This window comes from Poecilia reticulata, linkage group LG2 (genome assembly GCF_000633615.1).
Source record: "Poecilia reticulata strain Guanapo linkage group LG2, Guppy_female_1.0+MT, whole genome shotgun sequence".
NCBI classification, from domain to species: domain Eukaryota; kingdom Metazoa; phylum Chordata; class Actinopteri; order Cyprinodontiformes; family Poeciliidae; genus Poecilia; species Poecilia reticulata.
In genome coordinates this window covers 34,962,495-34,979,897 of record NC_024332.1, presented here as the reverse complement: position 1 = coordinate 34,979,897, position 17,403 = coordinate 34,962,495, and the positions used below count along the sequence as shown (strand labels likewise).

At 36.2% G+C, this 17,403-nt stretch overlaps 1 protein-coding gene across 1 annotated transcript in view; it reads right to left on the bottom strand.

The window, feature by feature from the left end:
- erbb4b (erb-b2 receptor tyrosine kinase 4b) overlaps positions 1 to 17,403 on the bottom strand; it is a 318,305-nt gene that overhangs the window by 51,511 nt on the left and 249,391 nt on the right. Inside the window, exons 13-17 of the mRNA XM_008403838.2 lie at positions 15,479 to 15,611; positions 10,648 to 10,741; positions 5,577 to 5,731; positions 3,161 to 3,205; positions 734 to 866 (exon numbers count right to left, since the gene is read on the bottom strand). Of these exons, the coding sequence (XP_008402060.1) occupies positions 734 to 866; positions 3,161 to 3,205; positions 5,577 to 5,731; positions 10,648 to 10,741; positions 15,479 to 15,611 (560 nt within the window). The remainder of the gene's footprint in view (positions 1 to 733; positions 867 to 3,160; positions 3,206 to 5,576; positions 5,732 to 10,647; positions 10,742 to 15,478; positions 15,612 to 17,403) is intronic.

The window sequence follows — 17,403 nt, the reverse complement described above, 5'->3', positions numbered from 1 at the left end:
TATATAAATCTAAAAAAGAAACCTATTTAAGTTAATGCTGCACTGATGGCAGTGTAGCATTATAACAGTGGCACGATAAAATCTTGCCAAAGCTTTTTTGAGACACTTTAGTGATACTTGTCGATCCAGAAGAGATAAAAGCTGTGAAATAAGACCTCATTTTCAATGTGGACCCATAAGTGACTTTTATGATGGTGCATTCTTCTGATTCTAACAAAGAGCAAGAGTGTGTTCTCTTATTTTAATAGTATAGTCTGCTATCTCYTCCTAAAAGAAGTGCCCTCTCCAACATACTGTGCCAAAGTCAAGAGCTGAACAGAGTTTCTGAAACTTTCTTAACTTCTGAAATCACCATTAGAAAACATAGTGTCTCCCTTTTCCCTGTCTTTTCTCAAGCCTGTTCCTATTTTCTACATCAGTGGATGTTGTGTGTTCATTCAGCTTTCCCTCACCAAACAAGAAAACAAACAAACTTGTTTCATGAAGCAAACAAAAATGAGATAAAAGTTTTTTTTCCCTGTATTGATCTAGTTCTCCTTAAAAAGCAATGAAAAATTTGAGCAAACCATAACAGTCCTATAGAATTCTGCCTAATTCTGAATTATTTTGAAATTGGGTCGCAGGGGCTTGCAGAGTAACTGTGCAGACTTACTTTAGAGATGCTTAATCCAATTACATATTGGACAATGKTTAAYTTTTCCCTCTTTTAACTTCAACTACTTTCTTTTTTTACCTCAGTCTCCAGAAATCGCCGAAGGGCCCTCTTCTTCTTAATGTTCTTCCGCCGCACCGACACTGCTACGCTCAATACCATGATCACCACCATGAAGAGGCCGCCAATCACTCCAGCAGCAATCAGAGGGGTTCTGAAGACAAGAAGGTAGGGTGGGAAAAGGGGAAAATGAGTGGATTAAGAGCAGGAAGCAACCAATCTTATGGAGCGGAAGTCTTGCTTAGCAGTAGCATGGAGGATGAACAAATACACGGTCTTTTAGTGTTTTACTACTTGCAGGTTGCATATAAGTAAATGCACAAAGTGTACTGMATCTTATCTATTCCCATAAAGAGAAATCCCTTTGAGCATGTGTCGCTTTTTGTATTATGACTTCTTGTTTTTGGTGAGTAGATAAATAAATAAGCACAACAAACACATTGGGGAATTTTGACTTGCCAAGTGGGGGTCATTACTAATAGAGTTTAAAGTAAATCAAAAAAGATTAATCCATCCAAAGCAGACAGGCACAAAATCCCCAGACAAGAYGTGAGTTAATACTAGGATGAACAATGGCTGCAGAAATGCTTTGTGAAATCACATATTTCTGATAAGACATGACAACAGGTAGCAGATTTGTGTAACAGCTCACTCTAACAGCAACRGCAAAGATACAACTGCATGTTAACAGGAGYTCTCGGGGATCTGATAAGAGCTGATCACTTCTCTAGGTTAGCAGATAGCCATGTTCCCATAGCAGMTACAAAGCTCTTTCATCCTATTGGCAGTGTCTCCAATGCTAAAACATAGTGCCTTGTGCCGTATTTTCCGCACAATAATGCGCACCAGATTATAAGGCGCACCTTTAATGAATGGCCTATTTTAAAACTTTTTTCATATATAAGGCGCACCGCATTATAAGGCGCATAGACGCTACTGTCCCATATTGAACCGATACGGGACGCGATTTGTTCCGTTCTCTACAAATGTGGCTGTGTAATAATAAAGAAGTGGTCCCCGAGTACTTTATATAGTAGGCTGCCCCAGTCATTGTTTCACTCACGGTGTTGGTGTTGCGATATTGTGCCCAACTGCTTTCTGGGTAACACCGACCAACCAACACGCTGATGCCGCAGTCTCTGTCTCTCTTCCCCCGCCCCCGGCTTTAATTGTATAGGGGCTGGTCCCTTRGTYACCCTACTTGAAGCACCCTGGATGAATATCTAAAGCCACTTTGTTGACATAAAAAATGTCAACAAAACAGTCCGACTCCGGTCGGCGTGGAGAGCCTTCCGTGACTGGGCCGGGGCGTGGCCAGACAATGGTCACCCTTCTCCGTTTGTGCAGGTCAGTCAAACTTTATTAACAAACCAGCATTCCGACAACTATCCCAGCATGCACCGCGCGCTTCTTCTTCTACAGGGGAAAATGAAGTCGGCGGCTGCTTACCGTAGTTGCTAGACCTGTTATGGCTCAATATTGGTCCATATATAAGGCACACCGGATTTTAAGGCGCACTGTCGGCTTTTGAGGAAATTGAAGGTTTTTAGGTGCGCCTTATAGTGCGGAAAATACGGTAATTGTTTTTACAACCAGTGATGTTTTTGTTTTTAGTATTTTGCAGTATTAGTTCAATACAGCTGCTCTGTGAAGGCTTCTGAGATTTGTTTGAGAACATGGATGAACAAATGAACAAACCAAATCATAAAAGATAAGAACAACAGAAAAAAGGTCAATGTTAAAGCTGTGAGGACGTTGAAAGCAGGGTTAAGTTATGAATTAATACCCAAAGCTTTGGAAAAGCTAGCTATCAAGAAAAGCAGTAAAAGCCATCGTTTAAAAGTGGAAAACTAACAGATCACAGCAACTGTGAATTTATTGACAAGACAAGTATTTATTTTGTACTCCACACATCCAACCTATATGGAAGAGAAATAAGAAGTCACAAACTATGTCGTCTGTGTAGACTTTGACAAAAAACATTAAAACATATTTTGTATAACTATATAAATTGTTGTGGAAGTGATCTTTGGATCCATATTGATTAAAAGATTATTGTGTGTGTGTGTGTGTGTGTGTGTTTGTGTTTTTTTACCTATCCCCTTTTGTTTCATATTTCCAAAATGTGATGCCAGCAGTTTTAATTCTAAAGTCTTAAATCTATTTGTAGGAAACTKGGAACAGCTTTTGCTTTCCTTTTCACGCCCATCGCCTCAAAACAAATGCTAAATTGCGATCAATTCATCAGGAACTGCATAAAATCACAAGGACACACACATGCACTGCAGTGCGCACAGAGAGGCATTAAGGATACTCACAGGGACAGTGTGGCTCAGAGCAATCCATTAATCAGAGACTTTGCTTACTGTTATTCTTTTGTGCATCTGTGTGTGCTGCTGTGTGGTAATGTTTTAATATTAGAATGTGAAAGCACTCATAATATCATACCTGTCCATCCAGCCGATGCAGTCTTGTAGCCTTGGTCCAATGCACCTTTATAGACACAAAAAAAATGGAAATGATGCTCAGACATAAAATAAACACACACAAATAAATAATTAACACACATTAGCAATAGTGAGAATAATTTGATATTGACATTTTCTTTCAGGACAGTTTGTTTTACTGACTGCCAAGTACATGTGAATATAGACTTATGCTGGGTTCAAATATCCTGTTGGTATCTTTAGGATGAAATAATTTCCAAAAATATTTCTTCTTGCTTGATTTAATTTCCCCTAATTGTGAGAGGATTTAAGACTAACAATCCAAAGCTTTTCCAAATCTTTTGTGAAATTTCTTCCCCTATACTGCTTTAAGCAATAAAACATCTGAAATGTGGTTGGTGTTCTGGTTGCATAAAACAGTCGTTTCTTCCCCAAACAGTGAATCTCAGTTCTTTCATTTTCCCACCCATCAGCTTGTTTTTTTTTTTACCTGCATCTGAGGTTGTACCAGTGACAAAGAGTCAGCCTAGTGTTTTCCATTTACGACTAAATTGTTATGCTCAAGCAAGCTGGAGACTGTCACTCAGGAGAAGAAAAATAACACAGAGAGGCTGTGACATAAACCCCCTGTGGAGTTAAATACAAAATGATGTCTTTCCAAACCCGGTTGAATATTACATTGAGCAGTAAGTGGCTTGAGAGCAGCGGAGAGTGGCAGGTTACTACATTGAATCCTCTCACTATGATGTGTTTTTGCTTCTTGCTTATTTTCCGCTTCTTGCCTTTATTTTACCTCATTTCTATAAACCGGTGTTTAGATTATACATTTACATGTGAACATTTTGGATTGTAGGCCATTTGTGAGTAAATGTATCTGTGAACATCTAATCATGTAGAAGTCTAGTTATGTAAAAAAATCCTAAAAATTCTTGGTGTCTTACAAACCAATATCAATTGGTGCTGTTTTGTTGACAACCATCATTCCATTAACTTTAAAATATTGGYATTATTTATGTGCAATGCATAGACAGTTGCCTTCTAAAGTCCATAGCCCATTTAGTAGAGAAAAAATTAGATATAGATCATTTTTTAAACTTTCTCCTGAACATAATGACAACATAACCTGTTCAAGCCAAGTCAGACAAGTGAGAGTGACACTACGGTATTAAAAATAACAAGACATAATAAGACTTAATAATCCTGTGTTGTAGATAATCCCCTTTCATTTAAATTTCATCAGTGGGTGTCCTTAGGTTCACACCTGCTATCAGTAATAGTGATTCTGATTAAAACAAGATCAATTTTAGCTGTTATAAAATGATTTGACTTTCATCTGATCACTTGCTTCCTCTGGTTTGTACAAAAGTTACAAAGGATCAAAGTTATTTCCTTGCACAAAAATATAAGTAAGGAATAAGGAGGAGTAAGGTGGAGCATATATACACCAAAATAGCACAGTGAAGGCATTCACCAATGATTGGGGAAGGAATGGGTAACAGAGACATTACAAAAACTGAAGGTTTGACCAAAAAAGGCTCCTCAGATGCAAACAATAATACGGAAGGAGCTCCAGGACCAAGTACTGGCTGTGCTCTACATGTTACTCTTTGAATTCTCCATATATTTGAACTATGGAGTAGGGTTGAAAGACAGAATCCTTTTCTTACATTGGTAATATTTCACAAAACCTTACAGGAGAAAGGTCCTATGCTCTCATAAAAACCTGAACTTTGAGCCACAACTAAATAACCAAGGTGCTAGAATCATGACCTGGGGTTACTTTTTTCAGATCAAAGTGAGGTTTTTGTCAAGGTGGAATAAGTTGTGAATATTTTCAAACACCAACCAACGCTGGCCTAAAGCCTTCAACTCAATGCTGAAGATAAAGAGCATTTTCCTTTTTTCACAATCACCGATTCCACACATACATAAAAATGAAGAAAAGAATGACTCGATGCGAACATTCACGTTTTCAACAATGATCTAGCCAGAACTCTAAGTTTAACAGAAGGTCACCTAAAGAAGGCTGTGGGCCAACAGTTGTCCTTACAGTTTAAAAGACTTGGAGTATTTTTATAAAGTACAGTTAGCAAATATTGACAAGTCAAGGCGTGTGGGATTCTGTTGTATTCCTAACAAAAACAACTGAATGCTAAATTTAAAATACTGACCTTAAAATATAACAACAAAATAAAAAGACAAAGTCCTGTTTTGCATAAAGTTTGACAATAATTGTACTACATTCTAACAAAAAAAGTGGGAAGAAAGCAGCATCCCTGTTTTTTGCTTTTTATTTCTTGTTGACAATATGTAATAAATTGAGGTAAATTAGACAAATCTAGGATGTCTTGTTTATTGCAGGGAAAAGGCCATCTAAACGCAGCACTCTGAGGTGTCCTCGGACAGACTGCTCTTACCCTTGGGTGCAGTTGGCATGGCAGGGATGGCATTCGTTGTTTACTTCGGCATATTTGAAGATGAAGCTGTTGGCACCTTGTAAGCCATCAGGACACTTTTCCACACAGTTCGGACCGTCCTTGAAATGAAGGCATTTCACACAATGTTCCGGGCCCTGTGGGTTATGGCAAAAAGAAAAAGGAAAAGCATTCATCTTTTAGATGCTTATTTCTGAAAACAATCATCTTTGAAAGAGTTCAAACAATACATTTTTCAGTACAGTCATAGTAGTAATTTTTGTGTAAAAAACAATTGGTTTTCTATTTGGTTGTTTATACGTCTGTAGCTAGAGGCAGCCATTAAAACTACTTCCAATATTATTGAGTTGAATTTCCTGAAAACCGACGGGTGTATATATAGAAAACATATGGAGGTAAACCTAATACAGCAAATTCGAATGGAAAGGAAATGTATTGTCACCGTTCTTGTTATAAATCTTCGTCATAGTTTGTTTGCCTGAAGAAACCTGTATTACCAATAATGTATGCATCTTATAGCATTGAATTGTGAATTGTTAGAGAGGTTTTCCATTACTGGGATGATTTTACATTAATTTGCTTTATCTAATCAGCTGCTGAGATAGTGCATAAAGTATTGTTTTTACTGTATATGGGTTTTATCTTTTGTTGCTCATGGTTAAACCATACATTTTAGAGATAATTCTGTCCACTTTGACAAATCGTATGCTTCAACTGGACCCCCCTTAAACTTTCAATTGTGCAATCATACAACTCACTGTGATAAAACATTACAGCACTTTTTCGCACAAGGAGCACAAAATATTAGAATGTTAAATGTTGTGTTCAGATAGTTCTCTCTCTCAGTGTCGTCTGCTGAAAGCTCATTTTCTGGCCTGCAAGCTCTTTGTCAAAACTGTTATTTATTTTTTGTTTAAAGACAGTAACCCTGGTTTCCCAGCTGCTTCCTGTCCATAGCAGAACTATCCATGTTCTGTCTTGCACTGTTCTAGCCTATATTTTATCTTTTAACTCTGCTTATGGACAATATTTCAGCTTCTTTTGCAGATTTAATGGATATAGCTTAGTCAATAATCCTTGATGATATTGTTGTTTAAGGTGATCTCAAAATGGATTTACCTAAAAATGTAAGGACTCTTTTATAGCTCTGCACTGAGCTCCAAGGACGTTTCAGCTCTACTGTGTGTGGCTTTATTTAATGAGCATTATCATACAAACGTTTTCATACTGGGATGGAAGAGGCACCTGTAGCTATTATAGCTAATGAGAAGGTTTCAAGTTTTAAACACGACGTTGAGCATCAGAGTCACTGAAGCAATGATGTGGATGTGAGATAACTCATTTAAGACTGCTACAAAATATGGTGTGCATTTGTATGCAGACCATATATATATACATATATTTTTAAGTAAAATTTGAAGCACAGTTAGATTGTATGGAAAGTCTCTGACAAGCACTTTTTTACAAATTATTCTAACACATGTTCATTGGTCTAAATGTTTCTAACGTAGCTCTGACTTTGTGTTCCTGTTTTATTTCTTCCTACACGGTGAAGATCAATCCCAATCTTAAAATTTTGGAGCCTGTAATGGTTTTCCTTCCAGTATAGCCCTGTGTCTGCCTGCATCCATCTTCCCATCAAATCAGAGTACAAGTACATAGATGATTTTCAGGTTTCTATTTGTGAAATATAATCTTTCATTTTCATTCAACTTCACATGAACTTCTTTGGTTTGTCTATCAAACCAAATAAAATGTGATACATTTGTGGCTATTACTTGAAGACATAGAGAAATGACCAAATAGAACAAACAAAGCAAGCCACTGATCCTTTTTTTTAGACTTAACTCAAACATTTACATTTATAGAAATGCATAGTGAATAAATAAATGCATGCTCTAATGTTTGTTAGCACTACAGCAAGATCAGACTTAGTATATTACTGTTGTGCTCATGTCTGCATGGGGACAGAAAGGCATGAGTGGAGGAGGGATAACTAAGGTGAAACAAATAATGCAAGAGTGGAGTTGTGAGTAAGAGAAATATAAAATAAAAATAGGTAGTGCACACTAATAAGTGAAGAGCAGCAGAGAGGGTGGACATGGATGTATTACAACCAAGTAGAGGAGAGAGTCAGTCTGAGAAGTCTAATAAGGAAAAAAGAGAGAATAACAAGAGGAAAAAATGGAGAAAACAGGCGAGACCGTAAAGCAGCACGAGCAGAGCAGGCAGATAATAACCATCGCTCACAGCACACACAATGACCATAACAATTCGACTAGAATAGGATTTATGGAGCCAATATAGGCGCGGGAGGGGATAGAAGAGGGAAGGAAGAGTGGTGACGAGGTCTCTCAGACAGGCCTCGTAACATCAGCAGGCCTAAATAATGTCTACTGACAGACACACACACAAACACACAGGTATGGTCAGAAAGAAATGTACTTTTCACATACATCAGCAATGTGGAAGTTCCTCTTAATGCATACATTATCACCAACGCCATGTGTGAAAAATACTTTAGAGAAATAAACAAGCACTTGTATTACTCTCTCAAAGCTTTCATAAATGATGCATGTTATCAGGAAGATAAATTAGTTTATATAAATGAGTGCTCGTAAACAGCTCAGGCAGCATTTTGTAAGGGTCTGTTGAATGTGTGAATGAGTTTCTCAGAAATACGTGCTCTTACACCTTGTGTGTCAAAGAAGATGTACTCAATCTGGTATAATTATGTAAACTGAAAGTGTTACTGTTAAGACTTTTAGATTTTGCCCAACATTTTGAATACCTGTTATCCCCCATGAAAAGGAGAACAGGAAAGAGAGAGTGTAGATGTATATATGTGTGCACAATGGCTCTGTCACACAATGCTTGTGTTATTATYAACATGCTTTACTGCATATTTTGAAGTATCAAATTAGAACAGCATAATGGAAACAGTCAAATTTAATTTTCCTTCTTTTTTTTTTTCACTGGATGTGGTGTTTGGTGCTTCCAAAAAAAAAAAGAAGAGTTAATGCTAAAGGGGAGATGAATTTTTTTTTTTCAAGAGTAAGTTCTGATACAGCAGACACTCGCATCTGTGAATGAACCACCAGTAGATGGGAGCTCCTTATTCAGAAATACTGCTGAACAGAAGCAGCAGCTTTGCAATTAAAGTTATGATTAAAATTTGGCACTACAAACAGCTGTTCTTAGCTATAATCTGCTCACAAACCTGATAATTCTACTAAAACATTTCAAACTTAGAATGTTTAATCCAGCACTCTGCAAATTTAGGGGAAGTGTCAAGAAAATAATAATTATTTAAAAATAGCCATAAGAAGTTTTTTTTTTTTTATGTTTGCAACAACACCTTGTTGCAAACATAAAATGTTATTGTGTCCCCAACATCTTGGAGACACAATAATGCAAATGAAGGTGCTCAGGTCAGACAAAATGTCAATAATAAAAAAAAATAAAACAGGTGTTTAAAAATGCTTTTCATCTAAAAGACATATTGCCAAAAAATATGTGTTTACAAGTGCCAATATTTTTGAGATATAACTTAAAATACTCACAGCTGAAATCCACCTATACTGAATACATGCACTACTTTGTAGAAGTTCAAAGATTATAAATTCTTTCAAAAGGTACCATCTCAAAGTGCTTTATCTACAGTGACTTTTTAAAATGTTTTATTACTACCGTGGGTCAACCCACACATATTGCCCCACTCAATTATGGTACTGGCATTTTGATAAAAATGTAAAAGAGGCTAAGAAAACCAGCAAAAAAACTCAACAGTAAACAGGCTTTCTTGAGATAAAAGGAGTAAATGTCAAGGATGCCTCCATCACTAGCAGCATATGCTAGAAACCATTTAGCCAATAAAAGCCAATAAACGTCACTGTATATAAACTATAAAGCAATCATAATGGGCTCCATTGTTATACTATGGTTGCTGCGATTGATATGTACATCAGGACTGTGCAAGCCACCTTTACACAAGATAAATATATAGGTTTACATACATTTATTTGTGATTTAATAGAATTGCCATACAAAATTTACAATATGATTTAGTTATATTGTTTTAGCTATAATCTAAAACAGTAGATAACTATAATTTAATACCTAATATAATATCTATAATTTACTACCAGCTTTTGTTATAAGCTCCTTCCCCAAGCTTCCCTCAATAGCTTACTGGAATTTTGGCCAGTTCCCCCATAAAGTACTGGGTTTGCTTTGTAAACTGCTTTGACAGACTCTATACTTTTTTAAAGTCTTATTATAAAGTATGAAAATTAACTCTTGAATGGCTTTGTATTGACAAAATCCCGAACTGAAGAATGATTGTCTGGCTTGCAAACAGCAAGTATTGAAGAACTTTTCATTAGTCTTAAATTGTGGTAACATTTAAGACTAATGAAATGGTCATAAAATGCAATGGGTTAATCATTACTTAATAAGGATTTTACAGCAAGCTACTACTTTCCGGTTCACTCCAAGGTCTATCTAGGCTACATCAAGTCTGAAGTGGACAATTCCTCACTGTACACTTTGAGCAATTTATAACAAAGTTCAGTGAAAACACAATTTTAGGGAAAACACAAAAAGGAAACATTTAAAATGCTTATTGTTTATGGACACATTTATAACACCAAAACAATTAGAATAAATTTTTATGTGAGTGACCGGGTTGTATCATTAGCATAAGCATAATTATAAACACATTTACACTCGAAACATACACAAAGCAGGGGATTGAAGCTAGTGTTGTGAATGTCCATGCATAATCCTAACATTTTTAAATCTATATTGGTATTTGAAATGCTCTTTTGCTTTTATTTCCTATTCAGTCTCATCACACCTGTAGGAAAAATAGAACTATGACTACACATATTTTTCTCACCGAGTAATAGCACCATATAGTATTAGTGATTACTGGTCAGATAACAATCAGTGTATACAAATATCTCTGTTCTCCACTTGTCTAAAGTGCAGCCATCTATGAAATGATTGCTTCCGTGTGCTTGTGTATTCTTATCGGTTAGAGCAAGCTTACTGGGCCGTGGCAGGTTAAAGAGTCATCGTCTGCTCTTTCACACTGGGCATCACACTCCACACACAGTGAACCATTGGCATACTCTCGAATATCCCTGTGAAACAGGAAAGTAAAAAGAGAGATGGGGCAAAGTATTATTAAACAATAAATGTTTGAGATAAAACAGAAGTCATAGTGGCAGTAATGCCAAAGAGCTATGAAGTTATTTTCTTATAAAGAATAAGGATTGTTCAAAAATCCCATGGTTAAAAGGACAAAAATAAACATTAGAACTGTACTACGGTATATTTATTGCAAAAATAAATATACCGCAGAATGAGAGCAGAATAACAGCAGAATATTAATTTCAAGAGCCTAATTCACAAGTGAACATAGTTTGTACAAAATCGTTTTCAATCAATTTTGCCCAAATTAATCCAGAGTAAAACTGACAGGGTTTGAGAGAGTGAGGGGGATCGTAACCCAAGAGGTCGACACAGTTGAGAGGTGCAGGATGTGGGGGGATGGCGGACGTTTTCAAAGTCAATTAAATTATGTTGGTGTTATTCAATTTCTGCGATCTACGTATAATGGCGAGTAGCAGAGTGGTTCAAAAAGTCATTAAATTTGACCACACCTCAACTGAGTTGGCACTTTGCCTTTGTTAATACAGAAGAAAGAAAATTAAACCGGTGTTCTTGTCTTTTTCTCAGTGATAGAAAAAAAAGCACTAGAAGGAAAATGTTTCTCTTCCATTGGGAATAAAAACAAATTAATATTAATCATGCATCTTCTGGCCTTCAAAAAACCTTCAAAGAGGCAGGGAAGGTAAAACACATTTTCTGTATGCATGCTGGTTGAACTAGTACAGGTTGTGGTGGACCTGGAAGATATACAAGACTTTTCAGGCAGTAGGATGTTTTCATGTGTTCTCCTTTAGTTTTGGTTACTCACACAAATCTACATAAATAACAGGGAAATGTCATAGTTTTCTTTTATGGTTTTCCAATCTACTCCAAAGTGGGTGCATGATGTGATGGGAATCTCAAGAATCTGAGGCAAAGCAGAGCTTTAGAGAAAAAATTAATAAAACTTTGGTTGATAGAAAAAAAACAAAAACAAAAACAAACAAACTTAGAATTCATTCTTAAAGTTGAGATTCAATCCCAGGATTGAACTCTGGGGTTCCCCACATGTGACTTCTGTCTGCCACAATGAGATATAAAAAAATCTTGCTCTTTAGGCAAGATTTGAACCAGTCAAGTGCAGGACCGGAGAGTCCGACACAGTCTCTTTAATAACCACTGAGATCCAACAGAACCAATGCTGTGGTTCTTCCACATTATGTATTTATGTAAATATAGACACTTAGAGGAGGGCCGTCTCAGTACAGTGGAAAACACAGAAACTGGACTGAAAGACACCAACCCAGCTGATCATTGTTATGAAGTTATTTAACTGTTGAACAGCTTTTTCAATAAATCTGCTGATCAATATAAGGTTGGAGACTGACCTGTAATTCTGCAGTAGTGATTTGTTCAGATTGTTCTTTTTTATAATTGTTTCTAAAGCCTGGTTGAAAACACCCAATAAGATAAACGGGTTAACTACTAGAATCAGATCAGATGCAATAACAGTTAGGCACATTTCTTAAGGAAGGTTGTAGGCAGAATTCCAAAGATTGTATGCTTAGTTTTAGCATCAACAAGCTAGATTGACCCTTGCTGAACTTTAAAAACTTAGAGCATTCTGTTGTTACAAAATCCTATTTTACAGAAACCATGCTGTCAACACCTCTGATGTAAGCACATCAAAGCACAAACTAAAGAAAGACTGAAACACACCATGTATTTTAAGATACATGGTAAAGTAAGAGGTTAGGGTTGTATTCATGGCTGCTTTGGCTGGATGATGTGTCAATGATAGAGACTGAGACTGGCACAGACGTGTAGGCAGACAGGTAGGCAGGGCGTGGCCCCGTGCGCAAGCAGTGACTGTGACACGCAGTGACACGCCTAGCCCTCCTGCCCTATCAGCATCTCAAGATCCTGACTCTTCTCCAAAGTTGCCTCCCGAACTTTTGTAATCAGGTTGTATTTCTGAACTCAAAAGGAGCTTTCATGTAATTCTCTGTTAACAAAGACAAGTCAGTACAAAAAATAAATAAATAAAATAACTAAAATGTCATTAAAAAATCTCCCCAGGGTGCATGTTTTCTCACTTTTTAAAGTGGAGGAAGATAGCATCAAGGGACTCCTAATGTTATGAGTCTCTGCGGGGGTGCACCTTGTTCCCAATGCTTTTTAAATTGTACTCTACTTCCCCCGGTTCTTAAAACAATCTTGTATAAGAAGGAAAATTAAACAAAACTGGAAAACCCTGATACATGTTTTTTTTTTTTCCTTGTAAACTTTTCAGGCAGACAGTGAGTGAAAGTTAAAATTATTACACACATATTAATGTAGTGAAAGTCTCTGTTGTATCTGATTCAGGAGTGGCTCAACAAAGCAAATCAATAGTTGTAGTCTATCTTCTGGATAAACCTGTGTGATGGCTCTTGTAGYTTTAACCAGCCTGCAGTCCACACATTTTGAATGTGCCTAATTCTCCTAAATGGTCTTTAATTCACAATCAAGTAAAAGCTGTAGCTATCAACATTGTTGTTCACCATTTTCTACCACGTATTCTCTATTTTAACGGTTTTTTCCCAAGCTAGGCAGATGTGTTCAGGAAGATTCAAGTTAAATATGTACTAAGTTTTAAGATACTATAGTAAAGTACAGTCCTGCTCCTCTTAATCTGTGTGGGTTTAGATTAGATTTGAGAAGAAAATATCTGTTSTCATGTTACTTAATTAAAGGCATTTCAATGGGATATGTAACATGTCTAAGCTAAAACATGTTTTGAGAGCCCAGGCTCATTACTATGTGAACCTTACATGCATTTTAGACAGACAGATACTTTGATGTTGTGTCAGAATCACCAGTCMAATTTGCTGTTTACTTATCCTTTAACAAAGGAACAAATTAGTCAACCTTTCTATTCAAGTGCTTATTGTGAAGAAAAGCCTTCTCTTGTATAACACTACACTTCAATATGTGATCTACATTTAAAATATTAAATTGTAAAGTATATTTTGTTATGGTTGGGTTAAAATATGACATATATACATCTACTTATTTCTAAAAGAATAATTACATTTTAGAACTAAAACATAGATTATTTCCATGCATACCTATTTCTAACAGGTTCATATATATATATATATATATATATTTTTTTTTTTTCCTTTTCATAGTTGAGGGATCCATCTTTGATAGTCTACACACTGCTGAAGTGAATTTGATTTGCTTTTGGCATTTGCAGGACTGTCTTATTTTCCTTTACACTTCCAGCTGCAGGGTTTTCTCTCCCTCCMCTGCCCACCACTTCAAATGCTGATATTCAGTTACCATACTGCCTTGACTGACATGTTCTCTTGCTGGAGCTGTAAAATTCTGAGATCTGTCAGTGACCATACATGTTGCTGCTGGGAGACTGAGAGGGATCTTCAATAAGTGCAAGAATGTTATCATAAACAACAGAATAATGAGTCATTGTTTTTKTGTTTAAAATAATAAACACAGCATATGGAAATATCCAGCTTACAAATGTGGGTGTGTATRTCTCCATTCACACATTTAGGTTATCCCTCTGATCATGTATAGTTTGTGGTTAAAGGCTAAAAGATATAAATAGGTTTAATAACTTTGTATCACTCTGTGCCTCCAGAATAAAACATTAATGACCTTAATTAAGGATTAAAGTTCATTATGTAGTTAATCTCAGATGAATTTGTGCAGGAGTATTAACACTTTTATGGAGCCTAGAAATACAAGCCAAAAGAGCCTTTACCAATTACAAACTTACTTTAATGGAAGTTGCTTTTTTTAATTTGATTAGTAAATACACTTAATTAAAATAGGTAAATCAATAAAATGTAAACATCTGGCAAATCTGTTTCACAATAAATTACTTCTTGTCCATGATTTAAAGTAAATGCGCAAAAATATTAACCAATGTTCTGCAACATTTGAAAAAATACACAAAAAAAGAGAAAAGAACAACACCATGTAGTGCTTAAAGTACTATTAAAAATAAAAAAATGTTCACAGAAAATTCAATTAATAAGGGTACTTGATACATTTAAGCCATGGTTTTATAATTTTGCAAAGGTCAAAAATTATTCATAAAAAAAATCGATTTAAAAAGATGATGTATATTTATGATTTAAATATATAATTGTATTTTGGATTAAGGTTGTACTACATTAAATATTGTATAAGTGTTAAATTTTATGATGGTGACATCAGTTGCAATAAATCCACACATAACCATTACTCCTTTCTTTCTGATTTATCACAATGCTTCCAGTTCTCTCTGTGTGACCTTTACTGTYTTGAGGGCTATTGTAGGTGTGAGTATGTGCTGTGGCACAACTCAAGCCAAAAGACTGCATACATGCCCAGCAGATATGCAGGCATATATGCATGCTATATGCCTATATTGCTAGGCATATAGCCATACTATACGGCTAGCAATAATAGGCATATGAAACTTGTTGATTACTTGAATAATCAAGTATACGGTGATTATTCTATACTATATAAAATAATCAACAAAAACTGCACTCTAAACAGTCATCTGTCATAATAACAATTAGTGTTTTACTCTGTGYATGGTCCGATGGGTAGAACTGACCGCATGTGCACTTTTATGAGGTTCTTTTTTTTGTGTGGTTTCGGAAATTGACCGTTTGATGGGACAGTACTCTTATGCACTATYTATGCATGTATAGAAATTCATTACTTACCCTTCGTACAGGTTACAGGTTTCTACACAGGTTCGTCCCCGGCTGAAGTACCGGCARGACAGGCACTGGTCCGGACCAGGACCCCAACATCCAGCATCAGAACACAATGTGTCACACACCATGTGGTCCTTGGCTGCTCAGGACAAACGATCAGAAAGACAGTGAAATGACAAAAATGTTGCTTTTATGCATTTCTGAATGGATRATGTAACAACAATTTATTTGTTAAGACATCCATAGTTTGGTTTAAAAATAGCAAAAATAGCATCACTCATAAGACATAGGGTTAAATGTCTCAATGCACAAGATATTCTGAACATTAAATGTTTCTACCTCCTCATGACAACTGCATATTTGTGTTGGCCTATAAAGTCTATTTTTCATAGCAACAGATTTCTTAAGCCAAGACTGGGGTAAATAAAGTAAGGCAGATGSGTGAGTGGCTGAGGGACTAAATTATTTCTCTTCCGGAAACAAGAAAGTGTCAAACAATAGACACMGAGACGTCTGGATAATTATCCCTTTTGGATCAAATGGTTGACAACACAAACACTGTTGTGTTCCAAACTGTGTGAATGTATAAACAGTGTGTATGATAATTAATCTTTATGCATGAAATGTGTATTACTATTACATGTTTTTGTGCAGTTAGCACAGTAGGGATCTGTGCTGCTTCATTATCTAAATGCTGAGCAAACAATGGCAAACCACAGATGAGACACAGAAAGAACTTGCAGATGCCACACATATTTGTTGATATAATTTAGGCTAACAGCCAAAAGTGTAGAAAAAAATGCTGTTAGATCTTGTTTTTTAATGCACTACCRATCAACCCSGAATATCTCATCTGCTCTGCTTTATAGAACTATATTTGTTCTTTGTCTCATGTTCCCCCGCAACACACTTCTATAAAAGTTATGACACATGGAAGCACAATGTTAAAATACAAAATCAACACTCTTCACTAAACATGAGGTTAGTTTTGCTTTTGGCCACTTGTAGGACACACCACATAACCTTGATGTCTTACTGCGTTATGCTATTTTAACAGAATGCTGCAGTTGTTCAAAGAAGACTGAGACTCAAAATCAGTTGTATGCTTTTAGGGAAGAATATAAAGGCTTTGGCTTTTACAGCACAAAAAACACCTCTCTGGGTAATCTGGTGTCACGTGTAAACTGACCAGACAGAGGAAATAACAAGAATAAGAGTGGTTGGGGGCTGACAAAACACATTAGCTGTGCTGCAAGATCAAAAAGAGCAACTTGAAATGTGTCTAAAATGCTTGAAAAAGCCCTACCATTAGGAAGAAAGAACAGCCTATTGCAATGAGTGTGATAATGTTTTTAAAAGGAAGGAAGGATGTGACAAAAATGTAAATAACGTAAAAACACATTTACTAAATGGTAAACATGTGAATGTGACTCTTCTGCATTTTCTATTAGGACTGATCAGATGTCAGCCTTTTGTTCATGGTAGCAATCACTATGTTTGGAACGACTCTTGAAATCTGTTGGAGGTCTACTGATTAAGTGTGATGTACTTCCAACGAGTTGGGCAGTATTGTATTATTCCCTTGTAGTCCATGCTTGCAAAACGGTAGTGCACATTATTTTATCGATTTAATCTGAGCATTTTGATCACAATAGTACATTCACACTTAGAGGGAAAGGAGGAGACTAGTTGCTGTCTATGACATGTGACCTGCTCTTCACTGATACTTGTTCACCCACATGTCCACACACAGCTCCTGAAGTAAGACAAAGAGCTCTGAGGGATGCAGTTAAAATTTTACTTTTATGTAAGTCCAGTGTATACATGATTGACTTTAACCACACTAAGCTATGTGACCAGCCAGATTTCTGGGTTGTGTCATTCAGAGTAAACCTGTTAAAGCTAATATTTTTGTGCTCCATTTGCTGTAC